Below are 24,174 nucleotides of genomic sequence, written 5' to 3'. Positions count from 1 at the left end.
AATCAATCAATAAATTATATCATCTGAGAAATGGACATTGAAACAGTGTAGGTCTGACTTGGTTGGAAATGTACAGCGAGCAGTGAACATAGTGAGCTCAGAAAGCATAAGAACAAGTATATACATTTGATTATTTACATTTGATTATTTACAATCCGGGGAGGTGGTGGGGGGAGGGTGTTAGTCTAGGGTTGTAGTTGCCTGGAGGTGTTCTTTTAGTGAAGTTTTGAAGGAGGATAGAGATGCACTTTCTTTTACACCTGTTGGGAGCAATGTTCCCTCTCATTTTTTGTGTGTGTGAGCAAACGCAAAAACTCCCTGAACATTCAGTGGAGCCCATGTGAGCAAAATCAGACGTGCACACTGTGGCTACATCAACAGCACACCTGTCCCAAACCTGACTAAATAACAAGTTAAATCATCCATCCATTTTCTTTACCGCTTGTCCCTTTCGGGGTCGCGGGGGGTGCTGGAGCCTATCTCAGCTGCATTCGGGCGGAAGGCGGGATACACCCTGGACAAGTCCCCATCTCATCGCAGGGCCAACACAGATAGACAGACAACATTCTCTTATTATTATAATCAAATGACAGCAGTCATTTCCAAGAGGTTATTTTCTAATATAAGTGTTTAGGCCCACTTACAATGACAATAACAAAAAATATTGTTTTTCATGAACTGTGTACTTGTATTGTTTGTCCTGCTTTGGAAATAATTTGTACCCCTTTCAGAAATTGCATTTAGTTCCCATTAAAACATTCACATGTTGCACAATGAGATGTAAGCAGGGGATCTGCAACTTCCTGTTTGTAAAAAATATATTTTTATTAGTATTTATTTAATATACTAACAGCATTGATTAATATTTATAAATTAAGATTCCTAATAAATGACACTAGAATAAGCACACATTTGATTGGTAAATCATAGTGTAACGACCTAGAATGACACTTTATGTGTGGTGTTGGAGTTGTCCGACTTTTTGTGTGGCTGTAAACGCATCATTGGCTAAGTGCCATATGTGCATGTGTTGGCGCAAGTGAGAAAGAGCGAGCGGCTGCTGTTGATACAACAAAGTTGGTTTTGGTCTGGTTTGTACTGCAGAAAATGACCAGTTTTGCTGGATATATTTTTTTTTACTAATGTTTTGGTGATGTGTTTATGGCCGACAATAAAGAGTTTTGTTCAGTAAAGTGATCGATGGAATGCATGTCCTCAAAGCGTCTCGACAGACGTTACAATATTTGAACAATGATGATGAAAACTGTTTTCTCTGTTGTGTCCGTGTCGTGTCGAAAATTGTTATGCGCTTATTTTTTTAATTGATTTTGTGCGTGGCATAGATTTGCCGTGCGCAGAGGACGCTTGAGCAGTGCACAATTGCACAGGCACGCACCTTAGAGGGAACATTAGTTGGGAGTGCATTCCATATTGATGTGGCATAGAAGGAGAAAGAGTTAAGACCTTTGTTAGATCGGAATCTGGGTTTAACATGGTTTGTGGAGCTCCCCCTGGTGTTGTGGTTATGGCGGTCATTTACGTTATGGAAGTAGTTTGACATGTACTTGGGTATTAGGGAGGTGTAGCGAATTTTATAGACTAGGCTCAGTGCAAGTTGTTTTACTCCGCCTTCTACCATCCTAGTCACGTCCGTTGTGTCCTTGAACAAGACACTTCACCCTTGCTCCTGATGGGTCTGGTTAGCGCCGTGCATGGCAGCTCCCGCCATCAGTGTGTGAATGTGTGTGTGTGTGAATGGGTGAATGTGGAAATAGTGTCAAAGCGCTTTGAGTTCCTTAAAAAAAAAGGTAGAAAAGCGCTATACAAGTACAACCCATTACTCTGTCCTCCACCCTGAGCCAGCCCACTTTGGAGAAGTGGGTAGGAGTGAGGTGGGATCTGGGGTGGAGGTCTAGAAGTAACCTGACTAGCTTGTTCTGGGATGTTTGGAGTCTAGATTTGAGACATTTGGAGGTGCTGGGGTACCAGGAGGTGCATGTGTAATCGAAAAAGGGTTGAATGAGAGTTCCCACTAGAATCTTCATGGTGCTTTGCAGAGAGGAGATTTTGTAGAGAAATCTTGTTCGTTGGTTGACCTTTTTGATTACCTTGGTTGCCATTTTATCACAGGAAAGATTATTCTCTAGAATGGAACCTAGGTGAAATAAATACTTCAAACTCAAAAAAAAAAAAAAATCCTAGGTAGGTGACCTCACCATTCCTGATGATAACAATGTCATCCACTTTAATAGTGAAGTCACTGACTTTCTTAACGTTGATTTGGGACCCAAAAGACCAAATTAAAAACCAAATATTAAAAACCAAATATTGCACCCAGGCAGCATAACAACAACAAACCACTTTAAGGATGTCCTGCAGTGTTGATAACAACAGCGCTCCTCCTTCCCTCCTGGGTACACTATACTGCAGGAAGCTTAAGTATACAAGTGTGAGCAGGAAGTGAGCCTGATGAGCCCGTTTGTCCACATTCCCGCCTCAGTTGACACAGTTGTTCAATTGTGACAACTCGGCTGCTACTGCTCACTAGCAGAGACGTAGCGCCACATTTTGGCCGTTCTCTTACTTTTTTCATTGTAAAACTTGGTTCTCCAAGTACCACCATAATGAGCAACATTGAAATACAGTAGCGTAATAGGCCTAGGTATTCATTAAAAACAGGGCAGAGGTTTTATTTACAAACATATTTGCCGTATTTTCCGGACCATAGGACGCACCGGATTATAAGGCGTACTGCCGATGAGCGGGTCTAGTCAGGTCTATTTTCATACAAAAGGCGCACCAGATTATAGGGCGCATTAAAGGAGTCATATTATTATTTATTTATTTTTCTAAATCGAAAACACTTCCTTGTGGTCTACATAACATGTAATGGTGTTTTTTTGGGACGGCGTGGCGCGGTTGGGAGAGTGGCCGTGCCAGAAACCTGAGGGTTCAGGGTTTAATCCCCAGCTTCTACCAACCTAATCACGTCCGTTGGGTCCTTGAGCAAGACACTTCACCCTTGCTCCTGATGGGTCGTGGTTAACGCCTTGCATGGCAGCTCCCGTCATCAGTGTGTGAATGTGTGTGTGAATGGGTGAATGTGGTAATAGTGTCAAAGCGCTTTGAGTACCTTGAAGGTAGAAAAGCGCTATACAAGTATAACCCATGTACTATTTGGTCAAAATGTTGCTTAGCTTATGTTTTACAGATCATCTTCAAGCCGCTTTCTGACAAGTCGCTTCAGGAAGCGCCGTTTTGTGGGCGGTCTTATTTACGTGGCTCACCTTCGGCAGCGTCTTCTCCCCGTCATCTTTGTTGTAGCTGTGTAACGTGCAAGGACGGGAGTGGAAAAAGTGTCAAAAGATGGAGCTAACTGTTTTAATGATATTCAGACTTTACTTAAATCAATAACGGAGCAGCATCTTCTGATCCATGGCTCACTAGTGCAACAACAACGCCGGAAATGTGTCCCGTGAAAAACCGTGCGACCGGAACTCTCTAATAACTAAAGTTCCTTGGGTGAAAAATGTAAACTCACTACACCGGTATGTTTTAGCGGTTTCATGGCGAGTTTATTGACAGATATAAGTAAGAACTTTACACTACTTTATATATATTAGAAATGGCAACAGCGGAGGATGAATGTCACATAACAAGAAGATAGAGAAAAAGAAGAAGCTTATCGCTACGGAGTCGGCACGGACTACAAAGGCGGACTCGCGCAATTTTTCAGGACTTTAGCAGATCCCAAATACAGATCAGCAGGTACCAGAAGGTAAGAAAAGTTGCTTTTGCATAATATTGCGAAACAAAACGCTGGATAATGTCCTATCTTATACACACACCATAATAATACTCGTATGTTGAAGCACATCAAGCAGTGCTGCTTCATAGCTTACCAAAGTCGTACTAAAACATTTTGATAGATTTTTGAGCGCAGTGTGTAATGTTTTATATTTTCAATGGAACATATAAAATGTTGGTGTTGTTTACTTGAGTCATATTGCAGTCTACACCTATCTCTTGTGTGTGACTGCCGTCATATTGCAGTCTACACATATCTCTTATGTTTGACTGCCATCTGCTGGTCACACTTATCATTTCACCATGTACTAAATAAAATAGCTTCGAGGTCAGTAAGCAAAACCCGTATTATTCCGTTTTTTGTATCCTTTTCATTCAAAACAATAATACTAACTGTTAGGAGTTTTATCGCGGTTATCATGATTACCGTTTATCATTACATCCCTACTACAGACTAAATAAATAAATAAATAAACGGGACCTGAAAACCAAAATGACAGACAACCCGTGCGTCTTACTGTGGTTGCAGTGCATCACAGATTTCAAAGTATATTGAGATTTTTTGATTACCCATTGAAGTGTTTGTGTTAAAATGACGTTGGTTTTAGAGCATATGACGTGTTTTAAGAGCATTGGAAGTTTTTGTGGAGAGGTTACAAAGACTTTGATTGCATATAATATTCATAAAATAAATAGCGTCCCTGTTTAGCAAAAGTTCAGCTTCCACGGGGAGGTCCTATCATCATCAACATGTGTACAAATTTCTTGCAAGATATGGTAAAGTTTTGAGTGTTCTAAAGGGTTTAGTGGCAGGATAAGATCGATATTAGTAAAGAATAATAAGATAATTTAAAAAATCCCAAGGGGATTTGTTTGGATACTACACAAATGTGCTTTGTAAGCTACAACACAATGCTATGATGTAAGTGTTTTGTTTGGATAGTTCAGTTTATAGTGATTGACCTACACTGTATTGTAGTATCTTTAATGTATCCAAGTAAAGTGGCCAGAAAATTAATTTAAATAGTCATAGAACATGTCATTATTCACTATTATAAATGTAAGTTCCCCTCTAATTCAGAGTGTAAAGTTGAGATTTGCTGATTTACATACAATTATCATCAGTGGGTTGTACGAATCATCATAATACACCAATATTATATGGTAATATAATTATTATTGCATTTCCTATGGGTTAAGCCTCCCCTTGTCTTTAAAAAACTATTTTTTTAGTTGAGTTAAATTTCCTAACTTTAATCAAAGGTCCTTGAATGCACCACAGGGGCGGTGTAGCTCGGTTGGTAGAGCGGCCGTGCCAGCAACTTGAGGGTTGCAGGTTCGATCCCCGCTTCCGCCATCCTAGTCACTGCCGTTGTGTCCTTGGGCAAGACACTTTACCCACCTGCTCCCAGTGCCACCCACACTGGTTTAAATGTAACTTAGATATTGGGTTTCACTGTGTAAAGCGCTTTGAGTCACTAGAGAAAAGCGCTATATAAAATATAATTCACTTCACTTCACAGTTATGGGCAATGAGATGCAAAAGTGAAATGTACATGAAACTTACATAACTTTCTCTAATGCTGCTGCAGATAGATTATGACTAATACCCGATCTTTATGCCCTAATATCGATTCTCAAATTAAAATACTTTTGATAGACAAAGTATGTGTGAGGCCATATAAATATTTTTTCATATAAAAAAAAAAATGCTCAAAACAGATATTGTCAGCTTTGTATTATTTGGGACTAAGTTTATTATTATCGATTATTAGTTACAATATTTCATCTTTTTCTCATTACGTATCGATTTTTTTTGCTCTTTTTTTATGCATTTGTACTGTTTTTCCTATCTAAGAAAAAAATAAAATATTAATACTACGATTGTGTAATTGTATAACATTGTGTGTCAAAAATGCTGCCTGTATAAAAATATTAATGTTCAGGTAATATTTTAACAGTGTTTATTATGTGTTTATTTTTTAATTAACAAACTAACTAAACTGTGTTTATATTTTAAATATGTCCTATTTTTATTTTCATGGCTTCTAATATTTTAGATTGGGGTGTCTAAATGTTTTCCCCCAAGGGCTGCTTACTGAAAAGTCAAGTATTTTGATATTGTTTTATTAAAAAAACGCTAAAAACTGATGATATATATATATATATATATATATATATATATATATATATAAAAGACAAAACTTTGTGTTGTAAGTGACTAAATATATTATTATCAGTAGTATAAAATGTTCAGCTTTTTCTCATTACATTATCTTAAAATACACATTTAACATTTTAACAGACACGTTAGATGTATTTGCACAAAATATCTGTATCGGATCGGTATCGCTGATAGCAGCCAGAATTTTACTTATCAGATCAGAAAGAAAATCAGTGGTATCACACATCCCTAAAATTACGTTGATGAGTTCATAACGTCTGTGTAGAGTGAAAAGGTTTGATGGTAGCTTTGTTGCTATCCAGGTGGAACGAATAATTTTTGAAGTTTTGATTCATTTGATTCAAGCAACCTTATTATTGAACTATTGTTATGTATTTTATCTTAACATTTGTGAAGGGCCCCAAATGACTGTAAAAAAAAAAATGGTGAGAAAACCGTGCATAACCACTCCAATCAATTGGTGATTTATTAATTTGTGTGTTTGTTGTGTAGATAGTGTCACTTTAGTCACCTATAAAATCTTGTTTAGGACCACAAAGCGCCTGACCCCAAACAAGCAGCATATTTCACCATGTGCTGCATATAACTTGACATCCTGGCAATAGTGAATAATCCTAATTCCCTTTTATACATCCTCTTAATCGTTCCATGGTATATCTAAATGCAAACCATGAGCCACGCCGCATTCAAAGAGAACGTCCGGAATCCTTGGAATTTTTTTTTTTTTTTTTTTTTTTTTTAAAGAGCGGGAGAGAGACAAAGGCTGACTTTGATTCCCTTGCTGAAGGTGCCATGCATGTTGCACTTTAACTAGCCAGTTAGAGCCGGTTACTTTTTAATTCCCGTCAGGGTCTCTCCTGTGTAAACGCTATGGACTCGTTTCCCGTAAGAAAACGATGAACATTGGATTAATCCGTTCCAGTGTCAAACTAGAGCCACCATGGAACCTCAATTGACTGTATCAGCAAAGATAGATAGATCAATCCTCTAAAACAGGGGCCCATATAACGAAAAGTCAAATTATTCGGGGGGCATTTTGATATTTTTTTACTTTGTCAAAAAAAAAAGGTGCTGAAAACAGACATATTTTATATATCTTTTAAAGACAAAACTTAGCGTCAGCATTGTCAGTTGTTACAGGGTCAAAGTGTTCTAACAATATTTTTTAAAGTGTGGACCAAAGCTGAAGTTTTGTCGGTAAAAAGCAACAGTAAACGTGTAGGAAAAAACAGCCAAAAGACATAATGTAGTGTGTAAAAGCTGACATTTTGAGTCTAATAATAATATAATTGTGTCGCTTCTAACACAAAGCAGACACTAAGTTTTGATATATATAATTTATGTCTGTGTGTAGCATTTATTTTTACTAAATAAAAAAATATCAAATGGCCACCACATACTTAAACTTTCCAATTTTGTCTTACATTTTCAGCTTTTTCTCATTACATCACGTCTTTTTGCTCTTTTTTTTTTTTTATATACGTTTTTACTGTTGTTGGGTTTTTTTCCCGACAACATGTTACGGGCCAATAAAAATCGAGCGGCAGGCCACAAATGACCCCCGGGCCGCACTTTGGACATTGCTGCTCTAAAATGGTGAAAATTAATTTGCTGTAGTGTAAAACACACACAATTTGACTTTTTAAAAATTAAAATAAAACATTGAAAAGTCAGTGCATGATGTTTCTGGAAATTATGCAATATGTAACTGCATATTCAGCAGCCAAATTAGGCGCCTTTGTTTGTTTGTTTGCTTGTTTGTTTGAGCTGTTTGGAAATGGTTCTATTGTCATTTATATACCAAATAACATTGTGATTTATATTGTTATTGCAGGATGCTGCAATATATATATTGAGATACAGTCCATTTATTATTATGTTGATATCTACTTACGTCTTAGTTGCATTCTAAGTTGCATAGAAGTTCTATTTCCGCTTCTATGGAGGTTATTAATGCCCTGTGGCGATGGCACTACAAAATAAAAATGGAGAAAACGTTTTTTGCGTCTGGTATGTCAGGTATGATGACAATTTTTGTGCAACTTTATTGGCATATTTTAGTGGTCCAATATCCGCTTGACGACTCCAGAAGGCATTCCTGAGACGGTTGTGCGAAAATGTCAATAGAAGTCAAATGTACAAACAATAAAGAAGCGACTCCGGCGTCGCTTTATAAGGGCCCTGTTATGCAAAACCACATGTTCTTACCTATTGGCGGCTGTTTTTGTGTATTTAGAATCTGCATTAGTCCAGAAAATTCTAAATCAAACCGGACATATTTATATAATATTCTTGCCTTCCTTCTTACGTCCTCCAAACGAGCCGTTTGGAATTTGCTCTGTCCTATGAAGATTTCTGCCCTATGACGTCAGTGGATAGCTCCATATATGGTATGAATTTAGCCAAAGTGCGTTGCACATTGCAGTCCAACGCTGTAGTCAATACGCTCCTTCTTTTTCTCTATCTTCTTGTTGAGTGGGCCCAGCGAAGCCGGCAGCGTTTCTGGGTGTTGTTGATAAACGGCTTTCGCTTTGCATAGTAGAGTGTTAACTAGCACTTACAGATGTAGCGGCGAACTATAGTTACTGACAGTGGTTTTCTGAAGTGTTCCGTGTGGTGATATCCTTTACACACTGATGTCGCTTTTTGATGCAGTACCGCCTGAGGGATCGAAGGTCCGTAATATCATCGTTTACATGCAGTGATTTCTCCAGAGTCTCTGAACCTTTTGATGATATTACGGACCGTATATGGTGAAATCCCTAAATTCCTTGCAATAGCTCATTGAGAAATGTTGTTCTTAAATTGTTCGACAATTTTCTCACGGATTTGTTCACAAATTGGTGACCCTCGCCTCATCCTTGTTTGTGAATGACTGAGCATTTCATGGGAGCTACTTTTATACCCAATCATGGCACCCACCTGTTCCCAATTAGCTCGTTCACCTGTGGGATGTTCCAAATGAGTGTTTGATGAGCATTCCTCAACATTCTCAGTCTTTTTTGCCACTTGTGCCAGCTTTTTTGAAACAAAATTACAAAGTTTTCCAGTTCGAACGTTAACTATCTTGTCTTTGCAGTCTATTCAATTGAATATAGGCTGAAAATGATTTGCAAATCATTGTATTCTGTTTTTATTTACAATTTACACAATGTGCCAACTTCACTGGTTTTGGGTTTTTTATTATTGTAGCAAAATTATTTGCAAACTTTTATCTCAATTTGTGCGCGTGTAATCCAAGTTGTGTGCGTGCGTGTGTGTACTCATTTGTGTGTCTGTGTATTAACCCGAGTGTGTGTATTCAAATCTGCGTCCATGTGTTTTAAGTTGTCTGTGTGTCCCTAATCAGAAAGAGCCCTCAATAGGCTGTTTACTACACGTGACTTTTGCGACACTTCTGCCGTGTATGATTTGAGCGCAGACCCAGACCACGCCATCAATCCACTGTGCCTACATTTAATCGACCGCGGAAGACACCAATCAGAAACAAGGTAAGGCGGGCCTTGGTGTCTCTTTTTCGCAAACCTCAGCTGTATGTTGTTTTTGATTGGTTTGAATTGCGTGGTGTCTTCTTAAATGTAGGCACACCTCAGATACGCACTCGCAGATTGTACTACACGCATGCACACAAGTTGTATTGCACGCTCACGAATCTGGATGCTCGCGCTCAAATCTTACACGGCAGAAGTGTCGCAAAAGTCACATGTAAGCAGTGTTGGGTTAGTTACTGAAAACCAGTAACTAGTTACAGTTACTAGTTACTTTATTTCAAAAGTAACTCAGTTACTAGCTCAGTTACTTACACCAAAAAGTAATACGTTACTGTGAAAAGTAACTATTTAGTTACTTATTTTTTTCTTATTTTTTTATTAAGGCTCCCATTAATGCTCTTTTAGCCTTCATTTCAGTACTGTTATTGCACTGGAGAATAATACAATCTGTTGATCAACTTGACATGCATTTGCATCACTGAACTCTGCTAAGCAATGGGGTCTACATACAACACACAAAGACAAAGATATGTTTCAAAGGGCCAATTTATTTCAGGTCAGAACAAATTGAAAAAAACTATTTTAAATAGCTGCAATATAACATACTTAAGTAACAAACAGCGTAATAACAACATAGCTTTAAACCTGGCTTCACCTAAGGAAGGCACACATGACATGCACAAAGCCTAACCAGGCATGTTTTTCTCTCAAGGAATTGTGAAATAAAATCATGTCCTTAGGAGATCAACACTGTACTGTAGCTCAGAACACTCTACGTATTTCCCCAGTTTTAGTTTATAGATAAGGAAAGATTGGCCTGGCCCACTAAGATCCCTCTTTATGTTTGTGAACTTTATAGTCTATACATTTAGAGTGATGTGATAATCAAACACTCTAGAAGTCTAGAATGAAAGAGTATATAAGAGAATTGACAGAAAGTGTACCTTATGTGCTCCTTTAGTGCTGAATGATGAGCAGAGGCAGAGTTTGGAGTGTTTTCTTTATCTCGCTTTCCATTTTTATGTCCTCACTGTCCAAGTACGTGGACAATGTTTTCCGTGCCATTTGCTGTTTGACGCCGGTATCATGCTACGGTAATTAGCTTCCTGAAATCGGGTGACTCCACTGTAGAAATAGTCTGCATATCTTTTAGCACATACGCTGCAATGGCTCTATCAATGTTGTCCTGGCTAGCAGTCCCTCCGTTAAAATCCTTAAGTGGAGCTGAAGTGGCATTGGAGTCTGTGTCTCTCTTTACTAGCTTTGTCGAAGCATGTTGCTTTTGTAGCTGTTTCAGCAGATTTGAATTGCTGTTTTGGGCAGTAGATAGATTTAATCCAAGACACAACTGACATTTACCGGTAACTAAAATGTTCTTTTCTTTGTGCTCGGCAAAAGAAAAGTAGTGAGAATATCTCCATGTTAAGAAACTCTGCTTCTGCTCCGCCATGATGTCTTGTTGGTAAACACAGTGTTAAATAAATAATGATCTTTGTGAATAACACACCGTTTCATACCATTTGACAAGGTTGTAAACTGTAAGTAGGTTAGATGTAATTATTGAATATGATTCAAATCAAGAGTGAGGTTTATGATTCAGTGTTAATATTTGAGTGGGACCCGGGCCCCTCAAAAAGGTTAAGAACCTCTAATGTAGACCACAAGGAAGTGTTTAAAATGTGTTTAAAAAATACAATATGACCTTTTTAAAGACAAATAACGTGATGAAAGTTTGCACCATACAGGTAAAAGCCAGTAAATTAGAATATTTTGAAAAACTTGATTTATTTCAGTAATTGCATTCAAAAGGTGTAACTTGTACATTATATTTATTCATTGCACACAGACTGATGCATTCAAATGTTTATTTCATTTAATTTTGATGATTTGAAGTGGCAACAAATGAAAATCCAAAATTCCGTGTGTCACAAAATTAGAATATTACTTAAGGCTAATACAAAAAAGGGATTTTTAGAAATGTTGGCCAACTGAAAAGTATGAAAATGAAAAATATGAGCATGTACAATACTCAATACTTGGTTGGAGCTCCTTTTGCCTCAATTACTGCGTTAATGCGGCGTGGCATGGAGTCGATGAGTTTCTGGCACTGCTCAGGTGTTATGAGAGCCCAGGTTGCTCTGATAGTGGCCTTCAACTCTTCTGCGTTTTTGGGTCTGGCATTCTGCATCTTCCTTTTCACAATACCCCACAGATTTTCTATGGGGCTAAGGTCAGGGGAGTTGGCGGGCCAATTTAGAACAGAAATACCATGGTCCGTAAACCAGGCACGGGTAGATTTTGCGCTGTGTGCAGGCGCCAAGTCCTGTTGGAACTTGAAATCTCCATCTCCATAGAGCAGGTCAGCAGCAGGAAGCATGAAGTGCTCTAAAACTTGCTGGTAGACGGCTGCGTTGACCCTGGATCTCAGGAAACAGAGTGGACCGACACCAGCAGATGACATGGCACCCCAAACCATCACCCAACCATGCAAATTTTGCATTTCCTTTGGAAATCGAGGTCCCAGAGTCTGGAGGAAGACAGGAGAGGCACAGGATCCACGTTGCCTGAAGTCTAGTGTAAAGTTTCCACCATCAGTGATGGTTTGGGGTGCCATGTCATCTGCTGGTGTCGGTCCACTCTGTTTCCTGAGATCCAGGGTCAACGCAGCCGTCTACCAGCAAGTTTTAGAGCACTTCATGCTTCCTGCTGCTGACCTGCTCTATGGAGATGGAGATTTCAAGTTCCAACAGGACTTGGCGCCTGCACACAGCGCAAAATCTACCCGTGCCTGGTTTACGGACCATGGTATTTCTGTTCTAAATTGGCCCGCTAACTCCCCTGACCTTAGCCCCATAGAAAATCTGTGGGGTATTGTGAAAAGGAAGATGCAGAATGCCAGACCCAAAAACGCAGAAGAGTTGAAGGCCACTATCAGAGCAACCTGGGCTCTCATAACACCTGAGCAGTGCCAGAAACTCATCGACTCCATGCCACGCCGCATTAACGCAGTAATTGAGGCAAAAGGAGCTCCAACCAAGTATTGAGTATTGTACATGCTCATATTTTTCATTTTCATACTTTTCAGTTAGCCAACATTTCTAAAAATCCCTTTTTTGTATTAGCCTTAAGTAATATTCTAATTTTGTGACACACGGAATTTTGGATTTTCATTTGTTGCCACTTCAAATCATCAAAATTAAATGAAATAAACATTTGAATGCATCAGTCTGTGTGCAATGAATAAATATAATGTACAAGTTACACCTTTTGAATGCAATTACTGAAATAAATCAAGTTTTTCAAAATATTCTAATTTACTGGCTTTTACCTGTACATCCCATAATTTCTCCTTCTTCTGTATAACTGTTTTATTGAGCAGCCATGACAAAAATGTTTGGTTTCCTGCCTCTGAGTACCATTTCCGGCTCATAACTCCAAGCTTCATAAACATAAGCCTCAAGCACGTCGACAGTTTTTGTGACAACTTCCTTTTTTGCATATATATTTGCCTGAATTCGAACTTAATAAGCGCTGAGGTTCCACTGTTGGCAGCACAGCAAGCATGGGAATATTTGCTGCTGCTGCGCCGCTCTTAAAGTCAACACAGTCCGCCTGAGTGACTTCTCTGAAGAACGACAACAACATAGACACTCGAGCAGAGAGAGAGAGAGAGACAGGCTCCCTTGTCTTTATTGGTCCAGTGAAGTTGAACAAAAGGACAAGTATTCACCTCTTGTTTCATAAGGTGGAGTTTACTCTTCTTCCACTTTCATTAACGAAACATGCTTTCATCTTGCAAGGTCATGCTAGCACACCAAAAACATGGCAGCAGTAAAAGGTGCACGATAATTATCTCAACTGCGGTCCCGTTAATGTCATTAGTGAGACATTGGCTCTACCAAGTCATGCTGATGTGAGCTGCTGTAAGTCTCAGACAGTAAACACAAAGTCCTGCTTCTCTAAACATTACCCGGAGCATGAAAAGACAAAACGTATCAACGTTGTTTTGGTGTCAGGTGTGTGTTTGTCCGATGAGCACACAAGGAATTTGAACAATAGGGCAGCAAAAGAAAATGAAAGCGTAGTTGGTGACAGTTACACAAAAGCAGACTATGAGAATTTGTTATTTCATCAGTATTTTTGTGGGGTGTCAAAAATTGTGATTCTTATTAGGGATGACCGATAATATCGGACTGCCAAAATTATCGGCCGATAAATGCTTTAAAATGTAATATCGGAAATTATTGGTATCTGTTTCAAAAAGTAAAATATATGACTTTTTAAAACGCCGCTGTGTACACGGACGTAGGGAGGAGTACAGAGCGCCAATAAACCTTAAAGGCACTTCCTTTGCGTGCCGGCCCAATCACATAAATATCTACGGTTTTTCACACACACAAGTGAATGCAAGGCATACTTGGTCAACAGCCATACAGGTCACACCGAGGGTGGCCGTATAACAACTTTAACACTGTTACAAATATGCGCCACACTGTGAACCCACACCAAACAAGAATGACAAACACATTTCGGGAGAACATCCGCAACGTAACACAACGTAAACACAACAGAACTAATACCCAGAACCCCTTGCAGCACTAACTCTTCTGGGACGCTACAATATACACCGCCCGACCCCCCACCTCAACCTCGCTCCCTCAACCCCGGCCACCTCAACCTCCTCATGCTCTCTCAGGGAGAGCATGTCCCAAATTCACTTTGTGACTTCAATGACAATAACTTTGTGACTTCAATAACAAGTCCATGGCAGTGCCATGTTGGCATTTTTTTCCATAACTTCAGTTGATTTATTTTGGAAAACCTTGTTACATAGTTTAATGCATCACAACAAAATTAGGCATAATAATGTGTTAATTCCACGACTGTATATATCGGTACCGGTTGATATCGGAATCGGTAATTAAGAGTTGGACAATATCGGATATCGGCCAAAAAGCCATTATCGGACATCTCTAATTCTTATTTGTAACCATTCTTAATCGATTCAAAAAAATTCTAAATCAATTTGATTTTATTATTTTTTAATCTGTCCAAATGAAGTTGTTTATGTAGATCATATGTGTCAACGTCAAGAATGAATTATCTGTGGCCCACGGGATGATATTTCATTAGTATTAGAACCGGCCCACAGGCCACAGCCGCCTGCTGCTGTTTTGCACGCACCAAGAATGGCGCTAGGAATTTTCAAAATGGGGTCCCAGGGACTCCATCAAGTCATAAAAATGGGGTCCCACTTTTTTGTAACCGTTTTGAAAACAAATGATAGATGTATGCATTATCCTGTTATATCTCACATTCTATATTATGTTTTGTAAAAAGGTTGTCATTAACGTTACTTCATTAAAAAAAAAAATACAAAAGAGAACACATTTTTATGCATATGTAAATGTATTCAGTTATAAACATTAATTCACTTTCTTCTTTCCTTCATGGATCTAAACTTTACCGCTGCCGGTATTTTTTTCTATATTTTTATTGTAACATTTTCAGAATGTGTTTGTTCTATTTTTGACCAAAGTAAGACAAAGTAAACAATCTGAAGTTGTCTTTATTTTTTAGTTTTAATGCCATGATTTTATTAGTCTCACCTTCGTGTGCACAGGTTTTACTCCATGCGGGCCCTGAGCTAGAATGAGTTTGACACCCCTGATGTAGATGATCATATCTGCTGTACAGATTTACTTTAAAAAAAGAGAAATGTTGAATTCTTCACTTGCTGCCTTATTAGTATTTGACTTTATTAAATGTTTGGGGAGCATTAAACTTAAAAAGTTGAATTTTAAGTAATATAAACATGTATCAGAGATGTTTGTCTATTTTATGGAGGAATATAATTAATCATAGAACTGGCACCCAATGTTATTTAAAAAAAAATATCAATCAAGAATCGGTTTGAATCGATTGATTCTGAATTGTTACCCCCAAGAATCAAATTTATTGGCCAAAGATTCATACCCCCAGTATTTCTGCTAGCAGGCTACTTCCTAGTTTGTGGAGGATGATGTAAGACGACAGGGGAGGAATGGTTCTGATGTGAGTCAAAAATAAAGATTTCTCAGACAAAAGCAATGAATTTTGTTTTCCGCTTGTTATCAGACGACTTCCTGTTTTGTGGGGCATGATATAAGACGATGGGGGCTTCCTGGTTTTTAATTGGGGTAGGGGGGAACAGTTCTTATGTGACTTAAAAGACCAAAAATATACATATATTTCTCAAACAAAAGTGACAAATTCATGTTAATTCATTTTATTTTATTAGTGCGAAGTAGCAGGCTACTTCTTGGATCGCGGAGTCTGTAATAAAACAACATGAGTGTACCGGTACCTTTCATGCGGGAACAATTCTTATGTGACTCAAAAAGTAAAACCAACATTTCTCAAAAGTGATGCATTTGGGGTATTTTATACGTGCATTTGTTAGCAAGCTACTTCTTGGTTCATGGTGTCTGATAAGACAACAGGGCATACTGTTTTTTAAATATGGGACAGAGAGAACAGTTATGACTCCAAAAATTAAGATTCCTCTAACATACGTGATAAACTTGTTATTTTGTTTGTCCGTGTGTTATCGGACTACTTCCGGCTTTGTGGAGGATGATATAAGACGACAGAGGCTTACTGGTTTTTAATCGAGGCAGGGGGCAACAGTTATGTGACTCAAAAAATTAAGATTTCGACAAATTTTGGTTGTGTTGTACACAAGTTTGTTAGTAAGTCACGTCCTTGTTCATGGTGGGTGATAGACGATTGGGGCTAACTGTTTTTTTTAATCATGGTAGAGGAGGGAACAGTTTTTATATGAGTTAAAATGCTAAAAGAAAAAATGTTTTTAAACAAAAGCGACAAATTTGTGTTATTCTATTATTGCATTTATGGGCAAGCAACTTGGAAAATGTAGTAAGCTAAGCTCCAAGTTACTCTCAATTAAATGTGAAGCTATTTCCAGTTAATTGTAGCAAGCTACATGGCAAAAGTAACTTTCCGCTACATATATACATATGTATATATAGAATGTATGTATATATGTATCTATATATATGTATGTATGCATGTGTGTATGTGTGTGTGTATGTATGTATGTACGTAAATATTTGTGTATATATGTATATACAGTATGTATATATGTGTATATATGTATATACATGTGTGTGTGTGTATATGTATGTATATATATATATATATATATATGTGTGTATGTATATATATATATGTGTATGTATATACATGTGTGTGTGTGTGTGTGTGTGTGTGTGTGTATATATATATATATATGACAAGAGCGTACCGTTTTTTATTCTAGAGCCGGTTGGAACAGTTCTTATGTTACTCAAAAACAAAAAAGATTTCTCACACAAAAGTGATACATTTGGGGTGTTTTATACATGCATTTGTTAGCAAGCTACTTCCTGTTTCATCGAGATTGATATGATTTTTTTTTTTTAAATGGGGCAAAGGGAAACATTTATGTGATTAAAATTCCAACTCCAACAAAACTGATATATGTGATTTATTTTGTTTGTCCGTTTATTATCAGACGACTTCCTAGTTTGTGGAGGATGATATAAGACGATTGAGGCTTACTGTTCTTTAATCGGAGTAGAGGAATCAACAGTTCTTGTGTGACTTAAAAGACAAAATGAAAATATTTCTTATACAAAAGTGACACATTTTTGTTTTTTTAAATTCATTTGTGTGTTGTTGTTTATAAGTTTGTTAGCAAGCCACTTCTCGGTTTGTGGAGTCTGATGTACTGTAAGACGTGCCTTTTTTTATTCTAGAGCAGGCGGGAACAATTCTTACATTACTCAAAAAGCAAAACAAAAAATATTTCTTACACAAAAGTGATACGTTTGGGGTGTTTAATTGGTCCATTTGTTAGCAAGCTACTTCCTGTTTCGTGGTTGATGATATAAGACGACAGGACAGCTTTTTGTATTCTAAGGCGGCGGAAACAGTTAATTGAATCAGTAAAAAGCTTTCTCGAACAGTAGTGACAACTTTGTGTCGTGTTGTACGTTCATTTGTTAGCAAGCTACTTCCTGTTTCTTATAGCATTGGTCCCCAACCTTTTTGTAACTGCGGACCGGTCAACGCTTGAAAATTTGTCCCACGGACTGGGGGGTATGGTATTTTTATATTTTTATTTTTATTTTTTTGTCATAAAAAAAATACAATCATGCGTGCTTACGGACTGTATCCCTGCAGACTGTATTGATCTATATTTATATATAATGTAGGAACCAGAAATAATAACAGAAAGAAACAACTCTTTTGTGTGAATGAGTGTAAATGGGGGATGGAGGTTTTTTGGGTTGGTCCACTAATTGTAAGTGTATCTTGTGTTTTTTTATGTTGATTTAATAAAAAAAATAATAATAAAAAAAAATTGTTTTTTTTTATTTATTTTTTATTTCTTGTGCGGCCCGGTACCAATCGATCCACGGACCGGTGGTTGGGGACCACTGTCTTAAAGGATGATATAAGACGACTGAGTTATACCATTTATAACCAAAATAACTTTGTCTTCATTTGTATTACCCAGGTGTGCTCTGCACCAAACAAGAAGTGGACATGAGCACTCTCTCCACAGACAGGAAGCCGCTTGTGGACTACGGCGTCCAGATCCGCTTCATCAAGGACCTCCAAGACACGGGCGGCGCCTCGCCCGACAAGTCCAGAGGAAACAACAACCACACGGCCACCCCTCATCCAGGAAGCAAATATGGGGTGGCCGTACGTGTTCAGGGGATCTCCGGACAGCCGTACGTGGTCCTGAACGATGGCGCCAAAGGGGATTCCTACGGCGTTCAGCTAAACACGCCGGCCGCCAGCCCGGTACCCCAGTCGCCGTACAAGATCACCCCCAAAAGTAATGAAGCCGCAGAAGTTGTGAACGCCTCACACTCCCCTGTTTCTCCAACTGAAGACGAGGAGATCTACCGGAGCCCCCTTCGAAGACCCCCAGGGGACGGCCAAGCCGGAGGTCAAGGCGAGGACGAGGGCAGGACTGTCAAAGAGGGGAGGTCCAAAGCTGAACCCCAAGTCAAAGCGGCTGCGAGTGAAGTACAGACAAAACAGGAAAGTACAAGTAAAGAAGAGTACAATGAAGCCGGTTTAAAACCAGTCAAAGTGAACGGTGCTGGTCCCAGAGGGTTTAAACAAAACGGTTTCATCGGTACCCAGCAGGGTGCAGATTCTGCTGCACAGTCCATCTCCAGACCCTCGGCATCCACGGACGAGAAGCCGATCGACACCAACTCCCTGGCTCCTATCAACAAGCTTATCAGCAAGTTTAACAACAAGACGCCCAGTAGCGGCCCCCAGGCGAGGGGGCGCACCGGCGCCAGACACCATCTCCGCTTTGACGAACGCAAGCGCTCCAGAAGCCTGGACGCGAGAAAGGAGAGTCCCCTTCCCTCGCCTCCGTCACCGACTTTCAACCCGTACGCTTCCGCCTCCTCTAACGTGTCATCCAGAGCTGGTTTGGGACGGGACGCCGCACCGGTTGTCAACAAGGCCGCCACTCCAGAGTCCCTGAAGCAGAGTTTGAAGTCATCAGGGATGACCTCAAAGGAGGCCGCCCCCATCATAGCCAGAAAACCTGTAAGTCCCAGGCAACCTGCTGTAATTTCTGTATTTGTAACCAGGACGTCTACTGTATGTACATGAAGCACTGCAGCCACAGAACCAATGTTGGAATAGCGCTAATCAGTGACTGTAGGAACTTCAGCAGTTGATTAGGGGCCTTAATTGGAGAATTCACGTTATAGGCCTACCTGATTTGATTATTTTCTATGCATTTCCTGACACGTCTGGCTTTCCCCCTGTGAAGGAGATACCACCGAGGAGTTTATCCCAAAAGGACAACACTGGGGACGAGGCGCAACTAAAGCAAGCGATTTACAGCATTCTCAAAGTGGGGTAAGTTCGACTACAAGAGAAACGCATTTAAAAATTAGAGCTCGTAATCCCTCGACCATCTGTTCCTCTCTCATCAGCACCACCGAGAGTGACTCATCCCTCAAAAGGAAGACCGACCTTGTCTATGAGACCACCAGCAATTTAAAGGTACAACATTAAAGTCTAATTTGGAAAGCTAATGCCGCTAGCTTAGCACAAAGTCCTAAAACTAAGATGTTGTTTGGCTAGGTCTGACTCTTTGAATTTTGTCTTTAGTTCACAATCCTATGTAAGATAAGAACACCTTTGTTTTTTTTATGCATCCTAACCAGTGTTGGGACTAACGCGTTACTTTGTAACGCGTTACTGTAACGCCGTTAGTTTCGGCGGTAACTAGTAATCTAACGCGTTATTTTTTATATTCAGTAACTCAATTACCGTTACTACATGATGCGTTACTGCGTTATTTTACGTTATTTTTTAATGTAGTATCGGCTAGAAACAGAAGAAGTGTCGTCCTTCTGTCTCACAAGGAAAAGAAAAGGCGTGCTTTCCTCGACCGAGGAGCGGAGCGCAGGGGAGACGTTCCTCCAGGGCCTATGTATTTCGGGGCTAACAACTTTCACTTTACCCGGCAGTGGGTCTTTACAGCTCCGGACTCGAGGGTGAATGATGAGGCCGGCGGTTTGTTGCAACTTTGCGACTTTATTGGTGTCTTACACGCAGCCATCCACCAAGCTAGAGCACCTGCACACACTAACTGTTGCGCTCCCTCACCTCTCTCGCCCACTCACTCACTGACGTCACTCACCTCACATGCTGTGATATCTTAAAGGGCCACACGCACACACACATACGCTACTCTCATAACAACTAACAAGACATCATGGTGAAGTCAGAAGTCGAGTTTCTTAACAAGTTAACATGGAGACATTGTCACTACTTTTCTTTTGTCGAGCACAAAGAAAATAACAGTTTAGTTAAATGTAAGTTGTGTCTTGGATCAAAGATCCCATCTACTTAAAGTTAAAGTGCCAATGATTGTCACACACACACTAGGTGTGGTGAAATTATTCTCTGCATTTGACCCATCACCCTTGATCACCCCCTGGGAGGTGAGGGGAGCAGTGAGCAGCAGCAGTGAGCAGCAGCAGTGACCGCGCCCGGGAATACTGCCCAAAACAGCAATTCAAATCTGCTGAAACAGCTACATAAATGGTAAATGGGTTATACTTGTATAGCTTTTCTACCTTTTTAAGGAACTCAAAGCGCTTTGACACTATTTCCACATTCACCCATTCACACACACATTCACACACTGATGGAGGGAGCTGCCATGCAAGGCGCTAACCACCACCCATCAGGAGCAAGGGTGAAGTGTCTTGCTAAAGGACACAACGGACGTGACTAGGATGGTAGAAGGTGGGGATTGAACCAGTAACCCTCAGATTGCTGGCACGGCCACTGCTAGCCAGGACAACATTGATAGAGCCATTGCAGCGTATGTGCTAAAAGATATGCAGGCTATTTCTACAGTGGAGTCACACGTTTTCAGGCAGCTAATTAGTATGATACCGGCGTCAAACAACAAATGGCACGGAAAACATGTTCCAAGTACCTGGACAGTGAGCACATAAACATGGAAAGCGAGCTAAAGAAAACACTCCAAACTCTGCCTCTGCTCATCATTGAAGGTACACACTGTCAATTCTCTTATATACTATTTCATTCTAGACTTCTAGAGTGTTTGATTATCACATCACTCTAAATGTATAGACTATAAAGTTCACAAACATAAAGAGGGATGCTAGTGGGCCAGGCCAATCTTTCCTTATCTCTAAACTAAAACTGGGGAAATGTGTAGAGTGTTCTGGGCTTCACTACAGTGTTGATCTCCTGAATACATGATTTTATTTCACAATTCCTTGAGAAAAAAAATGCCTGGTTAGGCTTTGTGTATGTCATGTGTGCCTTCCTTGGGTGAAGCCAGCTTTACAGCTATGTTGTCATTATGCTGTTTGTTACTTATGTATGTTATGTTGCAGCTATTTCAAATAGTTTTGTCAATTTGTTTTGGCCTGAAATAAACTGGCCCTTTGAAACATATCTTTGTCTTTTGTATGTAGAGCACATTGCTTAGCAGAGTTCAGTGATGCAAATGCATGTCAAGTTGATCAACACATTGTCTTATTCTCCAGTGCAATAACAGTACTGAAATGAAGGCTAAAAGGGCATCAATGAGAGCCTTAAAAAAAAGGAGAAAAAAAAGAAGTAACTAAATAGTTACTTTTCACAGTAACGCATTACTTTTTGGTGTAAGTAACTGAGTTAGTAACTGAGTTACTTTTGAAATAAAGTAACTAGTAACTGTAACTAGTTACTGGTTTTCAGTAACTAACCCAACACTGATCCTAACTCATAAACGCTAGCAAAAGTAGGCTAACAATGGAGTTAATGAGGTTCGCTCTAATCCGCCTATAAATCACTTTAAAAAAACATCCAAAAGCCGCCATCGACGTTTTATATACACACTGTAAGTATACATGTAATGTAGTAGTAACAGGCTCATTCATAATAATTATCGTTGTTTGCTCATTTTAAGCATACAGCTGTGTATTAAATTCACAGACTCATCAAAACGGCATGGCAGACTTCTTGAGAGACTTTGGGAGAGAACCTTATATTTTTAAGCCTGAATATAAGGATGAGCCACAAGTGTTAGAAGCAGTTGCTAAACAAATTAAACTTTACCCTCCGAACATAATAAAACAATTACTTACTGTACTGGAATGCTGACTGATGGGATCTTCATATCTTCCCGTTCAGATGAAGAATTAATCATAATTCAAACTCAGTGGCCTAGTGGTTAGAGTGTCCGCCCTGAGATCGGTAGGTTGTGAGTTCAAACCCTAGCCGAGTCATACCAAAGACTGTAAAAATGGGACCCATTACCTCCCTGCTTGGCACTCAGCATCAAGGGTTGGAATTGGGGGTTAAATCACCAAAAATTATTCCCGGGCGCGGCACCGCTGCTGCCCACTGCTCCCCTCACCTCCCAGGGGGTGATCAAGGGGATGGGTCAAATGCAGAGGACAAATTTCACCACACCTAGTGTGTGTGTGACAATCATTGGTACTTTAACTTTAACTTTAACTTAATCCTCAGGCAGGTTAAAAAAAAGAAGGTGCCGCAAACCAGCTTCTTTTGGTGTCTTTCTTGCCAACACTGGGTCTATGTTGGATGTCAAAGTTAACCAACTTCTCGGTTTATATACACACCTTCTACTGTACAAGTGAGAGGCATGATTTATAATCTAGAATTAACTTTTACCAACTCAGAGGCAACGCAGCAGCAGCTCAGTATGTCAATACTGTAGCTGCATGAGCTAATTAGCTCTCTGTGATCACGGCGCCGCTGAAAATAGTTTGTCTGCGTTAGCGCTTATGATAACAATATCACTAATACTTGGTTAATGTTCAGGTCACGACATGTAGATTAAGTACTGTGGGCTCTTTTTGGATGATTTTAGACTGCTTTATGGGCGGAATAGTGTACTCCCATTAACTGCATTGTTAGCCACCTCGTACTTGCTGTATTTTACGAAATAGAATGCATGAAAAAAAGAAAAACGAATACACAGTACAGGCCAAAAGTTTGGACACACCTTCTTTATTTTCATGACTATTTACATTGTAGATTGTCACTGAAGGCATCAAAACTAGGAATGAACACATGTGGAGTTATGTACTTAACAAAAAAAGGGGAAATAACAGAAAACATGTTTTATATTCTAGTTTCTTCAAAATAGCCACACTTTGCTCTGATTACTGCTTTGCACACTTTTGGCATTCTCTCGTTGAACTTCAAGCACACCTGTGAAGTGAAAACCATGTCTGGTGACTACCTTTTGAAGCTCATGGAGAGAATGCCAAGAGTGTGCAAAGCAGTAATCAGAGCAAAGTGTGGCTATTTTGAAGAAACAAGAATATAAAACATGTTTTCAGTTATTTCATTTTTTTTTGTTAAGTACATAACTCCACATGTGTTCATTCATAGTTTTGATGCCTTCAGTGACAATCTACAAGGTAAATAGTCATGGAAAAAAAGAAAACGCATTGAATAAGGAGAAGGTGTGTCCAAACTTTTGGCCTGTACTGTATATACAGGGCATCCGGAAAGTATTAACAGCTCTTCACGTTTACCCCATTTTGTTGGGGTAATTTTTGTTGGCCTTATTCCAAATCCAGCGCCCCCCGCGACCCCAAAGGGAATAAGCGGTAGAAAATAAATGGATGGATGGATGGATGGAATAAATCAATTATTCGTCTTCAAAATTCTACACAAAATGTGTGTGTATGTATGTATGTATGTATGTGTGTGTGTGTATATATATATATATATATATATATATATAAATAAAACCATTTTTACTAGTCTAAAACCATTCCCCTAGAGGGGGGGTGTCACCCACATCTGCGGTCCTCTCCAAGGTTTCTCATAGTCATTCATATTGATATCCCACTGGGTTGTGAGTTTTTCCTTGCCCTTATGTGGGCTCTGAACCGAGGATGTTGTGGCTTGTGCAGCCCTTAGAGACACTTGTGATTTAGGGCTAAATAAATAAACATTGATTGATTGATTGATTGATAGATATATTACCGCTTGAAATAGTCGCTAGCAAGCTAGCAGTCTGTCTGCAAGGCAAGTTTGTAGATTTACCAAAGCGGAAACAAGCTTTTAATGCAAATAAGAACGGCATTTTGTTTTATC

At 39.4% G+C, this 24,174-nt stretch overlaps 1 protein-coding gene across 3 annotated transcripts in view; it reads left to right on the top strand.

Moving 5' to 3' along the window:
* Nucleotides 1-24,174, top strand: part of cgnb (cingulin b) — a 101,042-nt gene that overhangs the window by 1,662 nt on the left and 75,206 nt on the right. For all 3 annotated transcript variants that reach the window (XM_061930739.1, XM_061930737.1, XM_061930738.1), the window contains exons 2-4: nucleotides 18,047-19,107; nucleotides 19,337-19,425; nucleotides 19,503-19,572. In XM_061930739.1, coding sequence (XP_061786723.1) covers nucleotides 18,076-19,107; nucleotides 19,337-19,425; nucleotides 19,503-19,572 — 1,191 coding nt within the window. In that variant the 5' untranslated portion in view covers nucleotides 18,047-18,075. The remainder of the gene's footprint in view (nucleotides 1-18,046; nucleotides 19,108-19,336; nucleotides 19,426-19,502; nucleotides 19,573-24,174) is intronic.

This window comes from Nerophis lumbriciformis, linkage group LG37 (genome assembly GCF_033978685.3).
Source record: "Nerophis lumbriciformis linkage group LG37, RoL_Nlum_v2.1, whole genome shotgun sequence".
In the NCBI taxonomy this organism is placed as follows: Eukaryota; Metazoa; Chordata; class Actinopteri; order Syngnathiformes; family Syngnathidae; genus Nerophis; species Nerophis lumbriciformis.
This window is presented reverse-complemented; position numbering and strand designations above follow the sequence as displayed.